Source organism: Rhinatrema bivittatum, chromosome 7 (assembly GCF_901001135.1).
Source record: "Rhinatrema bivittatum chromosome 7, aRhiBiv1.1, whole genome shotgun sequence".
In the NCBI taxonomy this organism is placed as follows: Eukaryota; Metazoa; Chordata; class Amphibia; order Gymnophiona; family Rhinatrematidae; genus Rhinatrema; species Rhinatrema bivittatum.
Genome location: NC_042621.1, coordinates 170,346,445 through 170,360,667, shown reverse-complemented (window position 1 = coordinate 170,360,667; position 14,223 = coordinate 170,346,445). Strand labels below are relative to the sequence as shown.

The 14,223-nt window shown below is 43.5% G+C and overlaps 1 protein-coding gene across 2 annotated transcripts in view; it reads right to left on the bottom strand.

Annotated features, from left to right (window-relative positions):
- Positions 1 to 14,223, bottom strand: part of DLG5 (discs large MAGUK scaffold protein 5) — a 469,022-nt gene that overhangs the window by 253,165 nt on the left and 201,634 nt on the right. For both annotated transcript variants that reach the window (XM_029609514.1, XM_029609515.1), the window contains one exon: positions 3,336 to 3,520. In XM_029609514.1, the coding sequence (XP_029465374.1) occupies positions 3,336 to 3,520 (185 nt within the window). The remainder of the gene's footprint in view (positions 1 to 3,335; positions 3,521 to 14,223) is intronic.

Genomic DNA, 14,223 nt, shown 5'->3' with positions numbered 1-14,223 from the left:
GTCCTGTGAGAAAAATAGGCTTACACTGGCTAAATGCTTGGGAAGCCCTATTATAAAACATATAGTGCCCAATAATAGCATTCAAAGAAACATCTTATTTGCTTTTAAAGATATACTTCTCAGCAACTTTATTTAAACCACTGTTGGAAACAGGATGCTGGGCTTGATGGACCCTTGGTCTGACCCAGTATGGCATGTTCTTAACCTATGAATACTGGTAAAGACAGTCATACCCTTCCAGGACCGGAACAGCCCTGCCATACCCGGACATGAGTGGGAGGAGCCGCGAGCATTTACATCGCCGCGGCGGCGTTCGTGGAGAGCGGAGACCAGGCTGCTGGGCCCCCCTTCCAGGACCGGAACAGCCCTGCCATACCCGGACGTGAGTGGGAGGAGCCGCGAGCATTTACATCGCCGCCGCGGCATTCGTGGAGAGCGGAGACCAGGCTGCTGGGCCCCCCTTCCAGGACCGGAACAGCCCTGCCATACCCGGGCGTGAGTGGGAGGAGCTGCGAGCATTTACATCGCCGCTGCGGCGTTCGTGGAGAGCGGAGACCAGGCTGCTGGGCCCCCCTTCCAGGACCGGAACAGCCCTGCCATACCCGGACGTGAGTGGGAGGAGCCGCGAGCATTTACATCGCCGCGACGGCGTTCGTGGAGAGCGGAGACCAGGCTGCTGGGCCCCCCTTCCAGGACCGGAACAGCCCTGCCATACCCGGACGTGAGTGGGAGGAGTCACGAGCATTTACATCGCTGCGGCAGCGGCGCACCACCGCCGCCGGCGCGCCATCAAAGCCGTGCGCACCTAAGGGGTGCGCACGGCTTTGTCCGGCTTAGTCCGGACTTAGATGGACTAGAGGAAGGAACCACTATGTCTTGGACTCCTCGACTGAGAACATAGGAAAACAGGTACCAATTTAAAACTTTCTGCTTACTAGTTCTTGAAGAATTTCTTAAAAGTTTTGAGTATGCCAGCGAAAAGAAAAGGGAGGGTAAGGCTTTTTCCCTCAGAACCCTTACCTCCCCTTCTACAACTAGAAATAGATCGTTTTATGACACAGCTACAAAAGGAGGAACCCAATGAATCCTTTAGAGGCCTCTCGGAGGGAGAACGAGAGGCCCCTCAGGAAGAGGCATCCCTCAGTCCTGACTACCGACCGTCTCCATTCCAACGTGGAACAAACGGAGGAGCTGTAACTTTATCCACCGAAGAGGTGGAATTAAAGGAGGCAACTGAGGGAGCAAGCCCCGTTTTGAATCCAGGAATGAGAGGAGTTGAGGAAATATCTCCCATAGTAGGAGAGGCCTCAACAAGTGTCGAAAGTGCACAACTAAGATCCCTCCAACCTGGTACTCCCGTGGAAATACGCCCAATTACACCTAGGCCGGAAACGGTCACCTTGGGGGCTATCTGGGACTTGGTAAGTGGCTTGAATGCCACCGTGAACAGGCTCGAAGGAAAAATTGATAATGTCTCCTCTAATCTACAACAACAGGTTTCTAATACACAAACTCAAGTAATCGGACTTACTGCTAGAGTTGATGAAATAGAGAGGAATGTTAATACCGTACAATCTGTTAGTAATAAGATGATTAGAGATTACCTAATTTGTTCCAAACGCCTAGAAATGCTTGAAAATAATGCTAGACATTTAAATGTAAGGATTATAAATTTCCCAAAAATTATAGGTGAAACTGTATATGTCTCCTTAAAGAGATTTTTGATTGAGATACTTGGTTTCTTGGAAAGTGATATTCCCTCTGTTAACTCATGTTTCTTTGTAAAGAAAAGATCTTCAGACCCGGTAGTAACTATTCCAGAGAACCTTACAGGTTTTCTGGAAGATTCTACTTTACAAGTTCTCGATAGAAACACCTTAATAGTATCATTTATAACTACTAGTGATATTGCTAAATTAATGAAAAGTTACTTCCAGAAATTTCCGGTTTCATATATGGGACAAAACGTAAAAATTTTTCCGGACCTTGCACCAATTACTCGCAGTAAACGCCGAGAATTCTTGGCTTTAAAGCCCAGAGTTATAGCCCTGGGTTTTTCTTTTCTTTTAAAATATCCATGTCGTTGTATAATTAAGAGGGGGAATGAGCTTTTTAGTTTTACTTTGGTCGAACAATTGAGCCAGTTCATTGTGACTAGAGAACCAATTACCTCTTCCCCAGTAATACCCTAAGAAGCCAGGCAAATATAATAAAAACTGTGAAGTGGTACCTATTTCTAGAAAAAATTTCACCTTTCTATTTTCTCCATTTATCCTCCCCAATGATTCTCAGGTGTAGTATTTAATACTCCTACGGAAAAATTTCAACTAATTAATAATGATGGAAATTTCAACAAAAGGTTTATTTATATGAACGATTTGTATATTTTCTTTTCTCTTTGTCTTTTAGTTTTTTTGTTGAAATGAAGAATTTACATTACATATCAAATGATTTATTTGAGTGTATATTACTATGTTAATATATGAAAATTATAAATAAAGAAGTAAAAAAAAAAAAAAAAAAAAAAACAGTCATACCATACCACCTGTGTATTTATAAGATTGTGTCCTCACAATATACACAAAGGGCCTGATTTTCAAAAGCATTTATACACTTAAAACTCGGTGTAAATGCACTTTACCCGTGTAAGTGGGGTTTTGAAAATTGCTATAATATATGCCATTGAATTGTTAATAGGTTTTACCCATGTTAAGTACACTTAACATGGGTAAGAACATAAGAACATAAGAAAATGCCATACTGGGTCAGACCAAGGGTCCATCAAGCCCAGCATCCTGTTTCCAACAGTGGCCAATCCAGGCCATAAGAACCTGGCTTTTAAAAATTTCTAAGATAGTATGTTACATTTACATTCAGAACTCCTTTGAAAATTCAACTAAAAGATTGTTCTTTAAATTTAATAAAATGACTGAGGCAAAAAGGAAAATTAGAAATAAAACCTAATGCTACAGGTTTTCAAGTACAAACTGTAACAAAGACTGACCAAGGGTATGTAAGTTTCGCGCTTATGGAGTCACAAAAAGTACTCCCAGCTGGTCATGTGACAGTATGTATCTGAACATGGGAAGAAAATAGATCTTAGCTTCAGCACATTATTTCTAGCCTAGTGAGTACACAACTTTTTGATTGATATATTTCTTAAATCTGCCATGTTTATCAGTCTTAAAATTGCTCTACTTAACAGAACTTTATGTAGCCCCCTGACCTCATTAAATGCCCTTACCATTAAAAAATAAAACAATGAGCATATCAAATGAGCTACAAGTGACTGGGTGATTTCTAGGAGATCAAGGCTGTAAGTCAAACTAATTTACCGTATGCTCTCTCTCTCTGAAACTATCTTGTCTCGTTCTTGGAAGGCCCAGTCTCTCCTGCATTTGGCTACCTCAGCCTCCTGAACAGCTTCTTTCAGTTCCTGGGACATTGCCTCATACTGCTTTCGAAGCATCTCAATTTCTTTGTTGGCTCTTTCCATGTCCAGAGTTGCAGAATCTTGTATCTATGAGAACAAGTAAAACAGGTGAACATTTCTATACTATTTTAGGTATCTGCATAATCTTATTCAAAATGTTTGCTATAGATTTAATTAAATATTTGATTATCAAACTAAGGGCCACATTTACTAAGCATTTTTACCATAAAAGAAAATCAGGCCCTCAGAGAACAAGGTCAGTTTGGTCAAGAAAACACTTGTTCAAGCAAGCAACATAATGCATCAATAAGCAAGCAAACTACATGAAGAATGTGGATTTCCAATATGAAGCAAAAAATCTTGAAGGATGCAATATCAGATATTTTATTAAGTATAGTAAATTTTTACGGAGCATTTCAAAAGTGCCTGCTATTTTACTGAAGGGCAGGAGAAAAAAAATAACTAATTTAAAATGTATTAATTATATAATTATGTACCCTCCCTAGCCTATCAAGATGCCTTTTTTCTGTTATGCACGCCCTAATAGGGAAGAGCAAGGGATCAGTGGACGATTGCAAGTACTACACCTAGATGTGCTCACAAATTTACACAACTATCAAAACATCTGCTATCCCTGCAGAACAGTACTGTCTCCAAAAAAGTTCATATCTCACCCATTTCGTCATTCATTTCATGTCTGCATGCACAGAAATGTACCCAAATAACAATATGGAACAGCAAAATTCAATTGTCTTTTTCCATCTTTGATTATTTTTAAAAACAGGTAAATTTAAATGTAGATGATGCTAATTGCACATTGCATAGTAATGTGCTCCAAACCTTATGAAACCAATGGGAACCAATGTCTTCATTATGATTATACTTATAGTATATGTCTTTAATCTGCTAGAAAAATATATAGGACCACAGACAAACCATGTAACAGAAATAAAGCAAAATTGCTTACCTTGTAATAGGTGTTATCCCAGGACAGCAGGATGTAGTCCTCACATATGGGTGACATCAGTAATGGAGCCCTATACGGAAAAACTTCTGTCAAAGTTTCTAGAAATTTTTGACTGGCACAGTGTGCCCACTGAGCATGCTCGGCATGCCATTATATTCTCAGCCACAGGGGTCTCCCTTCAGTCTGGTTTGTAGCAATGAGCGTTAGCCAAAAAATAAAATAATAAAACATATCGGACCCAACTCCGCGGGGTGGCAGGTGGGTTTCGTGAGGACTACATCCTGCTGTCCTGGGATAGCACCTATTACAAGGTAAGCAATTTTGCTTTATCCCAGGACAAGCAGGATGCTAGTCCTCACATACAGGTAATTAGCAAGCTACAGGCTGAGTCATCTTTGTATTGGACCAACAGAGCTTACAATTTGTGCAACAGGCACAACAACTGGTGTACTGTTGGGGAAAAATGAGGCAGCCTGAAATCACGAAAGGTTGGATGTGGAAGGAGTTGGGATCATACTGGAAACAAGTTCTTTAAGACAGATTGTCCATAGGCTGAATCTTGTCCTTCCTTGTCGAGACAGTAGTGAGCCGCAAAGGTGTGAAGGGAACTCCATGTTGCGGCTTTACATATGTCAGCTTCTGGCACTGAACGATAGTGTGCTACTGAGGTTGACATTGTTCTTACTGAGTGAGCCTTTACTCACCCCTGGAGAGGAAGGCCTGCTTTTTCATAACAAAATTGTATACAATCTGCAAGCCAATTAGATAGAGTTTGCTTGCCCACCCCTTTACCCGGTTTGTTTGGATCAAAAGAAACAAAGAGCTGGGTGGATTTCCTATGGGCCGTAGTGTGATCTAAATAGTACGCAAGCGCACGTTTACAGTCCAAGGTGTGTAAAGCCCTCTCTCCTTGATGAGAGTGTGGTTTTGGGAAGAAAGAAGGCAAGATGATGGATTGATTCAAGTGGAATTCCATAACTACCTTGGGAAGAAATTTTGGGTGTGTACGGAGTACCACTCGATCATGTAGGAATTTTGTGTAGGGTGAGTATGTGACAAGTGCTTGTAACTCGCTAACCCTTCTCGCAGATGTGATGGCTATTAAGAAAATAGTTTCCAAGTGATAAATTTAACATCACAGGAGTCCATGGTTTCAAAAGGAGAACGCATGAGCCTCATTAAGACTACATTTAAGTCCCATTCTGTGACCGGTGGTCGGTGTGGGGGTTTAAGTTGAATTAAACCTCTCATAAACCTACTAACGAGGGGCTGCACTTATATTGGTGCATCTCCAACGGTATTGTGATAAGCTGAGATTGCACTTAAATGTACTCTTACAGATGAGGTCTGGAGACCAGAGTCTGAGAGGTTCCACAGATAGTCTAATAAAGATGATGTAGTGCAGGAAAAAGGGTCAAGACTGTTTTGTGTGCACCACGTGGTAAACCGTTTCCATTCAGCATGATAGTTCTTTCATGTGGAGGGTTTACGTGAAGCTACAAGCACTTGAGAGACATTAGTTGAAAGATTGAGAGGTTGTAGAATCAAGCTTTCAACATCCATGCTGTGAGAGATAGGGATTGAAGATTGGGATGGCGCAACCTGCCCTGATCTTGAGTTATGAGAGTGGGTGCTGTGCCCAGGCGAATTGGGTCTCTGATCGAGAGGTCTAGAAGTATGGGAAAACATACTTGTCGAGGCCAATACGGGGCTATGAGTATCATGGACCCCTTGTCCTGTTGTAGCTTCACTAGAGTTTTGGTTATTAGGGTTATCGGAGGATACGCATACAGCAGGCCTGAGTTCCAGTGGCGAGCAAAGGCGTCCCTGGGTAAGTGGTTTCTCTGCTTGAACAGGGAGCAATAATTGTCCACTTTGTAATTTATTTGTGATGCAAAGAGGTCTACTGTTGGATGGCCCCAACTGTGGAAGATCTTGGTCGCCACTTCTGGATCCAGAAACCATTCGTGAGGTTGGAATTGACGACTCAGGCGATCCGCCACTACATTGTGAATTCCTGCTAGATAAGTGGCCCGTAAAAGCATTGAGTGAGATAGGGCCCAGTCCCAAATCTGTGCTGCTTCTTGACAAAGTAGATACGAGCCCATATCTCCCTGTTTGTTGATGTACCACATAGCTACTGTGTTGTTTGTTTGTATCAGAACAGTCTTGTGAGAAAGGCAGTCCTTGAACGCATGCAGCACATAACGTATAGCTCGAAGCTCTAGGAAGTTTATCTGAAATGTAGCTTTCGAGTTTTGTCCAAGTACCTTGGGTCTGCAGATGACCAATACGTGCTCCCCAGCCTAAGGTGGATGCATCTGTAGTTAACGTCACTTGCATAATTGGTTGTTGGAAAGGTAGGCCTTTGAGCAAGTTGTTCATGGTTGTCCACCATAGAAGCGAGGATCATAGTTGCTGAGTTACTTGAATTGGATAAGAAAGCGGTTGAATGGCCTGTATCCATTGTCTTTTGAGTGTCCATTGCGTGAGCCTCATGGCTAATCTGGCCATAGGAGTGACGTGAACTGTGGAGGCCATGTGACCCAGGAGAGTGAGGCATTGATGAGCTGTCACCTGTGTCCGTGCGCATAGAGAGCCTGCTAACAAGGCAAGTGTCTGTGCCCGATCTTTTGGAAGGAAAGCTTTTGCTGTTATGGTGTTTAATTCTGCTCTGATGAATTGTAACAGGTGAGATGGTGTGAAGTGGGATTTCTGGTAGTTGATGAGGAATCTCAAAGAATGGAGTAGAGTTATTGTGAGTTTGAGAGAGTTGAGAGCTCCTTGCCTTGTTTGGCTTTTGATGAGTCAGTCATCTAGGTAAGGAAACTCGTGCACGCCCTGCTTGTGCAGGTGGGCAGCTGCCACTGCCAGGCACTTTGTGAACACTCGAGGTGCTGAGGCAAGACCGAATGGTAGCACCTTATACTGGAAATGTCTTCCTACTAGGAATCGTAGATATTTGCGATGAGGAGGGAATATTGGAATGTGAGCATAAACATCTTGAAGATCCAGAGAACAGAGCCAATCTCCCTTTTGAAGAAGAGGTAACATGGTGCCCAAAGAAACCATCCTGAATTTTTCTTTTCTTAGAAATTTGTTGAGATTTCTGAGGTCAAGAATGGGACGTAGGCCTCCTGTTTTCTTTGGAATGAGGAAATAATGGGAATAGAATCCTCTGCCCTGCTGAGGCCGGGGAACTGGTTCCACGGCCCTGGCTCTCAGAAGGGTGGATAATTCTGTTTGTAGAAGTGTGGCTTGGTTGTTTACTGTCCAAAAAGAGGTGGGTGGAGTATCGTTTGGTACAGTGATAAAGTCCAAGTGGTACCCCTGAGATGTGATAGAGAGTACCCATTGGTCTGTGGTAATGTGTGACGAATTGTGTTGGAAGAAAGCAATCCGACCTCCTACCGGCAAATTTGGGGTTGGATTGGTGGACAGGCTGCTGCTCTCTGGTAGAATTTCAAAACCCTGATGTTGCGCCTGTTTGCGGAGGGGGTTGAGCTCTAGGCGCTCTTGGTTGTCTAGATTGTGCTCTTTGAGTTGGTCTGGATGAGCGTCCCCGGGCAGGAGGTGGATAATAACGTCTTGGCCTGTAGTATGGGCATTTGGACTCTTTCCTTGGGAGTCTTCTTGATTGTGTTTCAGACTCCTGAGATGCAGAAGATAGTTGTTTTAGGGTTTCTGAGTGCTCCTTTAGGAGGGAAACTGCTTCCTTAACCTTATCTCCGAAGAGATTGTCCCCACACAGGAGATCAGCCAGTTTCTCCTGTATTTCTGGTCTCAGGTCTGAGGCCTTGAGCCAGGCCCATCTTCGAGCACTTATACCTGAGGCCGACATTCGTGATGCAGTTTCAAAACTGTCGTATGCTGCACGAACTTTGTGTTTGCCCAACTCCAGGCCTTTATGAATTACAGAAGAAAAATAATCCTGAACTTGCTGGGGGAGAGTTTCAGAGAGTTCGCATCTGTTTCCATAGGTTACGCTGGTATTGCGTCATATATAATTGGTAGGACGCAATCCTGGAAAGTAACATGGATCCCTGAAACAATTTCCTACCAATGTTGTCTAGGAATCTATTATCTTTACCTGGTGGAGTTGAAGAATGAGTCTTTATTCTCTTTGATTTTTTTCTGTGCTGACTCAACTACTACTGACTGGTGAGGTAGTCGAGTCTTCTGGAAGCCTGGGATGTGTTGGACCAGGTATGTTGCGTCGGTCCTCTTGTTCACTGGACGTATGGAGCAAGGATGCTCCCATAACCTGTGTAATAATTCCACAAGGACTTCGTGAATCAGTATTGCTAACACCTCCTTAGGTGGGTCCATGAACTGCAACACTTCCAGGGTCTTTTGCCTGGTGTCCTCCTCAGATTGTAGCTGAAAAGGAATGGTGTCAGCCATATCTTTAATAAAGTTGGAGAAGGACAGGTCCTCAGGAGGGAATTTTCGTCTTTCCTCTGGAGGAGATGGTTCCGAGAGGACTTCCTCTGAGGAGGTATCAGTGGCAGTATCATCCCATGTATCAGGTATATGCGGTCGTAGAGGTGTAGAAGGCATAGCACGTTTTGCATCGATGGTTGTTCCCTGGGTTTCACTGGGAACAATGGGGATAGTAGTAGGAATGGGTGTGGGACTCCCGATGGACCTGGGATTGGCTCTGGCATTGGAGATTCTCCAGTAATATCTTCTTCCCTCGGTGGTATTTCCTGAGGTTTCACCGGAATAGCACCGATAAGTATATCTAAGTTTGCTAAAATCGGCGCAAAAAAAAATCTGCCTCGATGGAATTGACAAAGGAGTCGGCACTGGCATCTGTAATGGCATTGATGGAACCGGCGATGGACCCAGTAATGGCATCGATGGGACCGGCGATGGAACTGGTAAAGGCATCGGTACTGGCGTCGATGGAACCAGCGATGGAGACGGTATTGGCGATGGTGCTGGCCTCGATGGCACCAGCGATGGAGACGGTATTGGCGATGGTGCTGGCCTCGATGGCGGAGTTGGTGCTGGCATCGGAGGCATGTCGAGGAGCGTATCCCGAACTGCCTGGCGGATATAGCCGTCCAGTTCCGCCCGCATAGCTGGTGAGATCAGAGAAGCTATGGGGGGAGGCAGTGAAGGTGATACTGGTACCTCCGCAGGGCCCTGTGGAGGTACGGTTCCCGGCACCGATGTCGGTGGGGATCGCCTCGGGGTGGAAGGTGTTGGCATCGCATCGTCCCTCCGAGGTTTCTTTGATGCTGATCAGGATCAGTCGATGGACCAGCAGATATTGGATCGGTCTCGGGATCATGAGGCCTCCGATGCCGATGCTTCTGCTTGTGCTCGGTGCTCTTTTCTATGAACGACGTCGATTTTATTGAGGACTTAGACAGGGCTGGCGACGGACGATCCCCCGCTTCATCCGGTCTTCATTTCTTGAGGGCGAACTTACGGATCGCTCCAGCCGGAGAAGACTGCGTGGACGTCGATGTTGATGGCATTAACTGTAAATGGAACAAGTGCTCCATCTTCTCCATCAGGAGTCTTCTGCCCTTCGGCGTCATCTCGGCGCATTTCGGGCATGTTAGGAAATCGTGTCCTCCACAGAGACAGAGAACACACTCTAAGTATGGGTCCGTAATGGACATGGTACGGCAACAAATCGGGCATTTTTTAAAGCCCATAGCCATTGTGAAGTCAGACAGCCGTCGACGACTTTCAGGCTAAAAGGAACGGTACGGAACCATCGGAAAAAGGAGAACAACGTATCACGATGGTAAAAAAACGGGAGACCCCTTTTTTCACATTTTTAATAACTTTTTTATATGGTGAAAAATCACCACGCAGGACTCCTAAAACCATGAGGCTAACAGCTTCGCGGAAAAAAGAAGACTGAAGGGAGACCCCTGTGGCTGAGAATATCATGGCATGCCGAGCATGCTCAGTGGGCACACTGTGCCAGTCAAAAGTTTCTAGAAACTTTGACAGAAGTTTTTCCGTATAGGGCTCCATTACTGATGTCACCCATATGTCAGGACTAGCATCCTGCTTGTCCTGGGATAAAATTACTTTTGTTATAACACCATAATATTTACAGATAAAAACAAGAAATATCAGTCCTACAAGTCACTGCAACAACGGGGTTAAAGTCCTCAGTTTTATCATAAACACATCTCTCCTACTTTGTCATTAAATGACAGAGAATGCCCTTCCTGACCATTTAAACCTGCCTGATCATTCTCAAAATCACAACTGAAACACATACATCTGATAATGGTACATAAAAATCCAACTATTTAGTAAATTATGACAAAGATCCAAAAGTTCATTCAACCTTTTTAAAAAATTAAATTTAAACAAAAACAAACAAGTCTTATTTCTTTCTGTTTCAGTTCCATTTCTGAGTCAGGATAAGAATTCTTGTAACTCTAATGGCTCTGGGCAAAAACTCATTCTTTGTAGGCTGTGTACAAGCGCTCAGATCAGTGTAAGAATGCATCGAAGATTGTACACAAGCTTTCAAAATGGATTGATGTCTCAAGATGGGACACTAAGGGGGTCCCAAAAGGTATATGTGCAACATACCTGGATATTGGTCTAATAAAGATCATCACAAACTGCAAAATCCCCAGTGAGGTAGGATAAATTTAATCTTTTGACAGCTCTTCCTCCTGAGTCACAATGCGGTAGTACATCAAAGTATAATGGCAACACGTCTCAGATAGAGGCTTTGTTAAAATGAGGAGAGCACGTCAAGGAGTCAACTGGACAGGAAAATCAAGGGCAAGGATCTCGCGAGCTACATACGGCTCTTTGAAGGTCTGTGTGGCTCTTGCAGCTGGCCTGAAACTGCCTTTTAAATCCCTCCCCACTGACAGCAGCAGGCATAGGATTCTTACAGAACTGGCATGTCTGCACAGAGATCCTCCCCCTTCTCAGCAGCCTGCCTGCAGCAGAAGTTAGGACTTCCAACCCACAAGCTGACTGCTGTGAAGGGAGAGGGTCACCACGTGCAGAAGTGCAAACTTCCTTGCTGGCTTGACTATTTCCTCCACTGCTGCCACCAATTTTTTTTTGTTTTTGCCGAACCAGTCTCTTATGTTGGGGCTGTCTTAGCCATGCCTTTTCTGCAGTCTCGCGACTGCTTTGTCCTTGTTTCCTGCACTCCTGTGCAAGTGAAGGAGAAACTACCCACACTGGGATTCATTTGCTGCTTCACTGCATCTGTCTGACTCTGGATTTCCTTAGGTAGGCACAAGCAAATTAAGCCAATTGAGGAGGAGGGAAGGGGCTGAAAAGAGGGAGATAGGGAGAAAGAGAAAGAAAGCAGCACTGGGAGACACACTGGGAGGAGGAAAGAGAGAGTCCTGCCTGGTTTAAAGGGACACCAGGGCAATTGATCCTGACTGAAGGATTGCCCTTAACTCTCAAGCCCCGAGCAGTGAAGTGAGCTGGATCTGGGAGGCCATCTTGCCTCCCCCACCTACTGTGCAGACAAAAGAGGGGGATGCAAAGAAACCATCAGACTTGGGAGACACTAAAGGCACTACCATTGTGCAACTACCAGCTGAATGCCTCTTGCTGCTTTCCCCTGCCCCCAGTCCCACCCCACCCATGCTCAGCCACAGCAAAATATTATTTAAGAAAGACAGCATTGGAGCCTTTCAGGCCACTTTTTCCTACACCTAAGTACAGCTCCTCCTGCCTTCTTGCAGCCTCAAAAGCCCATACAGACTTTGCTCTCATGGGATCTTGACTGGAATCTCATGGGGGATCCTCTCATGGGGTCTTGACCACCAACATAAATAAAGTTTTTTACATATTCACTACAGGCTGCTGCCACTTGTGTATTTTAGAAGGAGAGAAGAGTTGAGGGTGCGAGTGAGTCAATGGGCACCTGTGGAAGAGTATCTGAGTCCATGAGTATGTGTATGAGTGTGAGAGAGTGTGGGGGTGAGTAAGAGCATGTATGTGACCATGAGAATTATGGTAAGTTCCTGAAGAAAATTAAGATAGGCCTAAGACAGTGGAAAGACAGGTGATCTCTTAAGATAGGATTAGGGAAATTAAAATGCTGATTCTATCTCTCTGCTTTTGTTTTTCTTCTCTTAGCTCCCTATCCTGCTCCTTCATTTATTTTTTCATATTCAGAAATTTCTTTGCGAGGAGAGTACATGTGTGTTATAATACATTAGTCTCCTGAGTCAACAAGTGGAATTGAGAGTATACGTGATTACGTGAGAATGAGTCAGTGTGATTTATGTGTGTCAATGTGTGAGAGCGTGTGTGAGAATAAACATATGTATGTTAATGATTATATATGAGAGAGAGGAAAAAATCTGTATGCCCCTCCCTCCACTAATCCAGACAATCTCAGGGTGACTGGAAATCAAACGTTCCCAGGGTATGGACAGTGAGGTATTTTTTAAATCCTTATTAGTTTTAATTATTTGGTGGTGTTTGATGTGTCCAGTGTTTTGAAATATTGGTGTTTGGGAAATATTTTTAAAAATATATGTGAGTTTTTAATTATTATATGTTTATATTGGTCAGCTTTTCTGAAATATTTCTTTTTATTAAAATGATTTAACTATTATGAATGCTTTATATTTCTTGATTTTATTTTATAAGGAACAGTGATATTTCTGTATTTACATTTTGCACTGATTAATAGTATGGCTACTTGTGGATTTCCACTTCAGATATTGTATGCACTTTATTTATATTTTGTGGTCTTTTTATTCGGTTTTATTTGGTGAGGGTCTGTGTGGTATTCTGCTAGCACCTGAGAGAAAAAATGTGTGCGTCTTTGGGACTGAAAGAGAGAGAGAGTGTGCGTGTGTGTCTCTGTGCCTGAGAGAGACTAATAGGGGATATAGAGAGAAAGAGTTGGCTTTTTCTCTCGGGCAGGGGGCTATCCTATCTCCTCTCCTCCCCAACACACACCCACACTCGTGAAAAGCACGGCCACTCTCTGCCTCTGAACTCTCACATTGAGAGTTTGTGGCTCTCAATGTGAGAAAGGTTGGCCATCCCTGATCTAGGGGAAGCAGAAAAGCAGTGGGCCAAAACTAAAAGGACAATTAATATTTGTCAGGAAATTAAGTAACAGTAAGAGGGGGGAAAAAAGGTCACTATATTTTTCCAAAGTAGCTGAAATGGTAAGGTTAGCATTCATAAACTACAAGAGAATGCAAAAATGAGGAAGACTGCAACAATATCTGGAAAAATTACGAGAAAATGGGAAATCAGTCAAGAATGAAAAAATTCAAATAGAACAACAAATATGCTAAAACAGTGGAACAAGACGTTTTAAAAAATATGTTAGTGATAGGAGGAAGTGCAACAGTGGCATTGTGAGACTTGGAGGCAAAAGGGAATAAGGAAACAAAACTGCTTCATATTTCTGTTCAGTGATCACTGAGGAAAGGCCAAGAGTAGGACCACAGAAAATTGACACAAATAGGATTGGAAGTGAGGTAAACCTCAATTTTTAGAAGATTGTGTGGAGCTAGCTAAATTAAAAGCAGATACAGTGATGGGGACTGACAGGCCGAGTCCAAGTATTTTAAGGGAATTGAAAGAAGTTCTGGCAGCTCTACTGGCTGACTTTTTCAATGTTTCTTTAGAGTCGGGAGTAGGTCTGGAGGACTTTAGACAGACATATCTGATTCTTCTTCACAAAATGGAAGTAAGGAGGAAGCTGCTAACTACAGGCTGGTTAGTGTGATCTCTATAGTGAGTACATTAAATATAATAACCTCTGTTTAAGAACATAAGAAAATGCCATACTGGGTCAGACCAGGGGTTCATCAAGCCCAGCATCCTGTTTCCA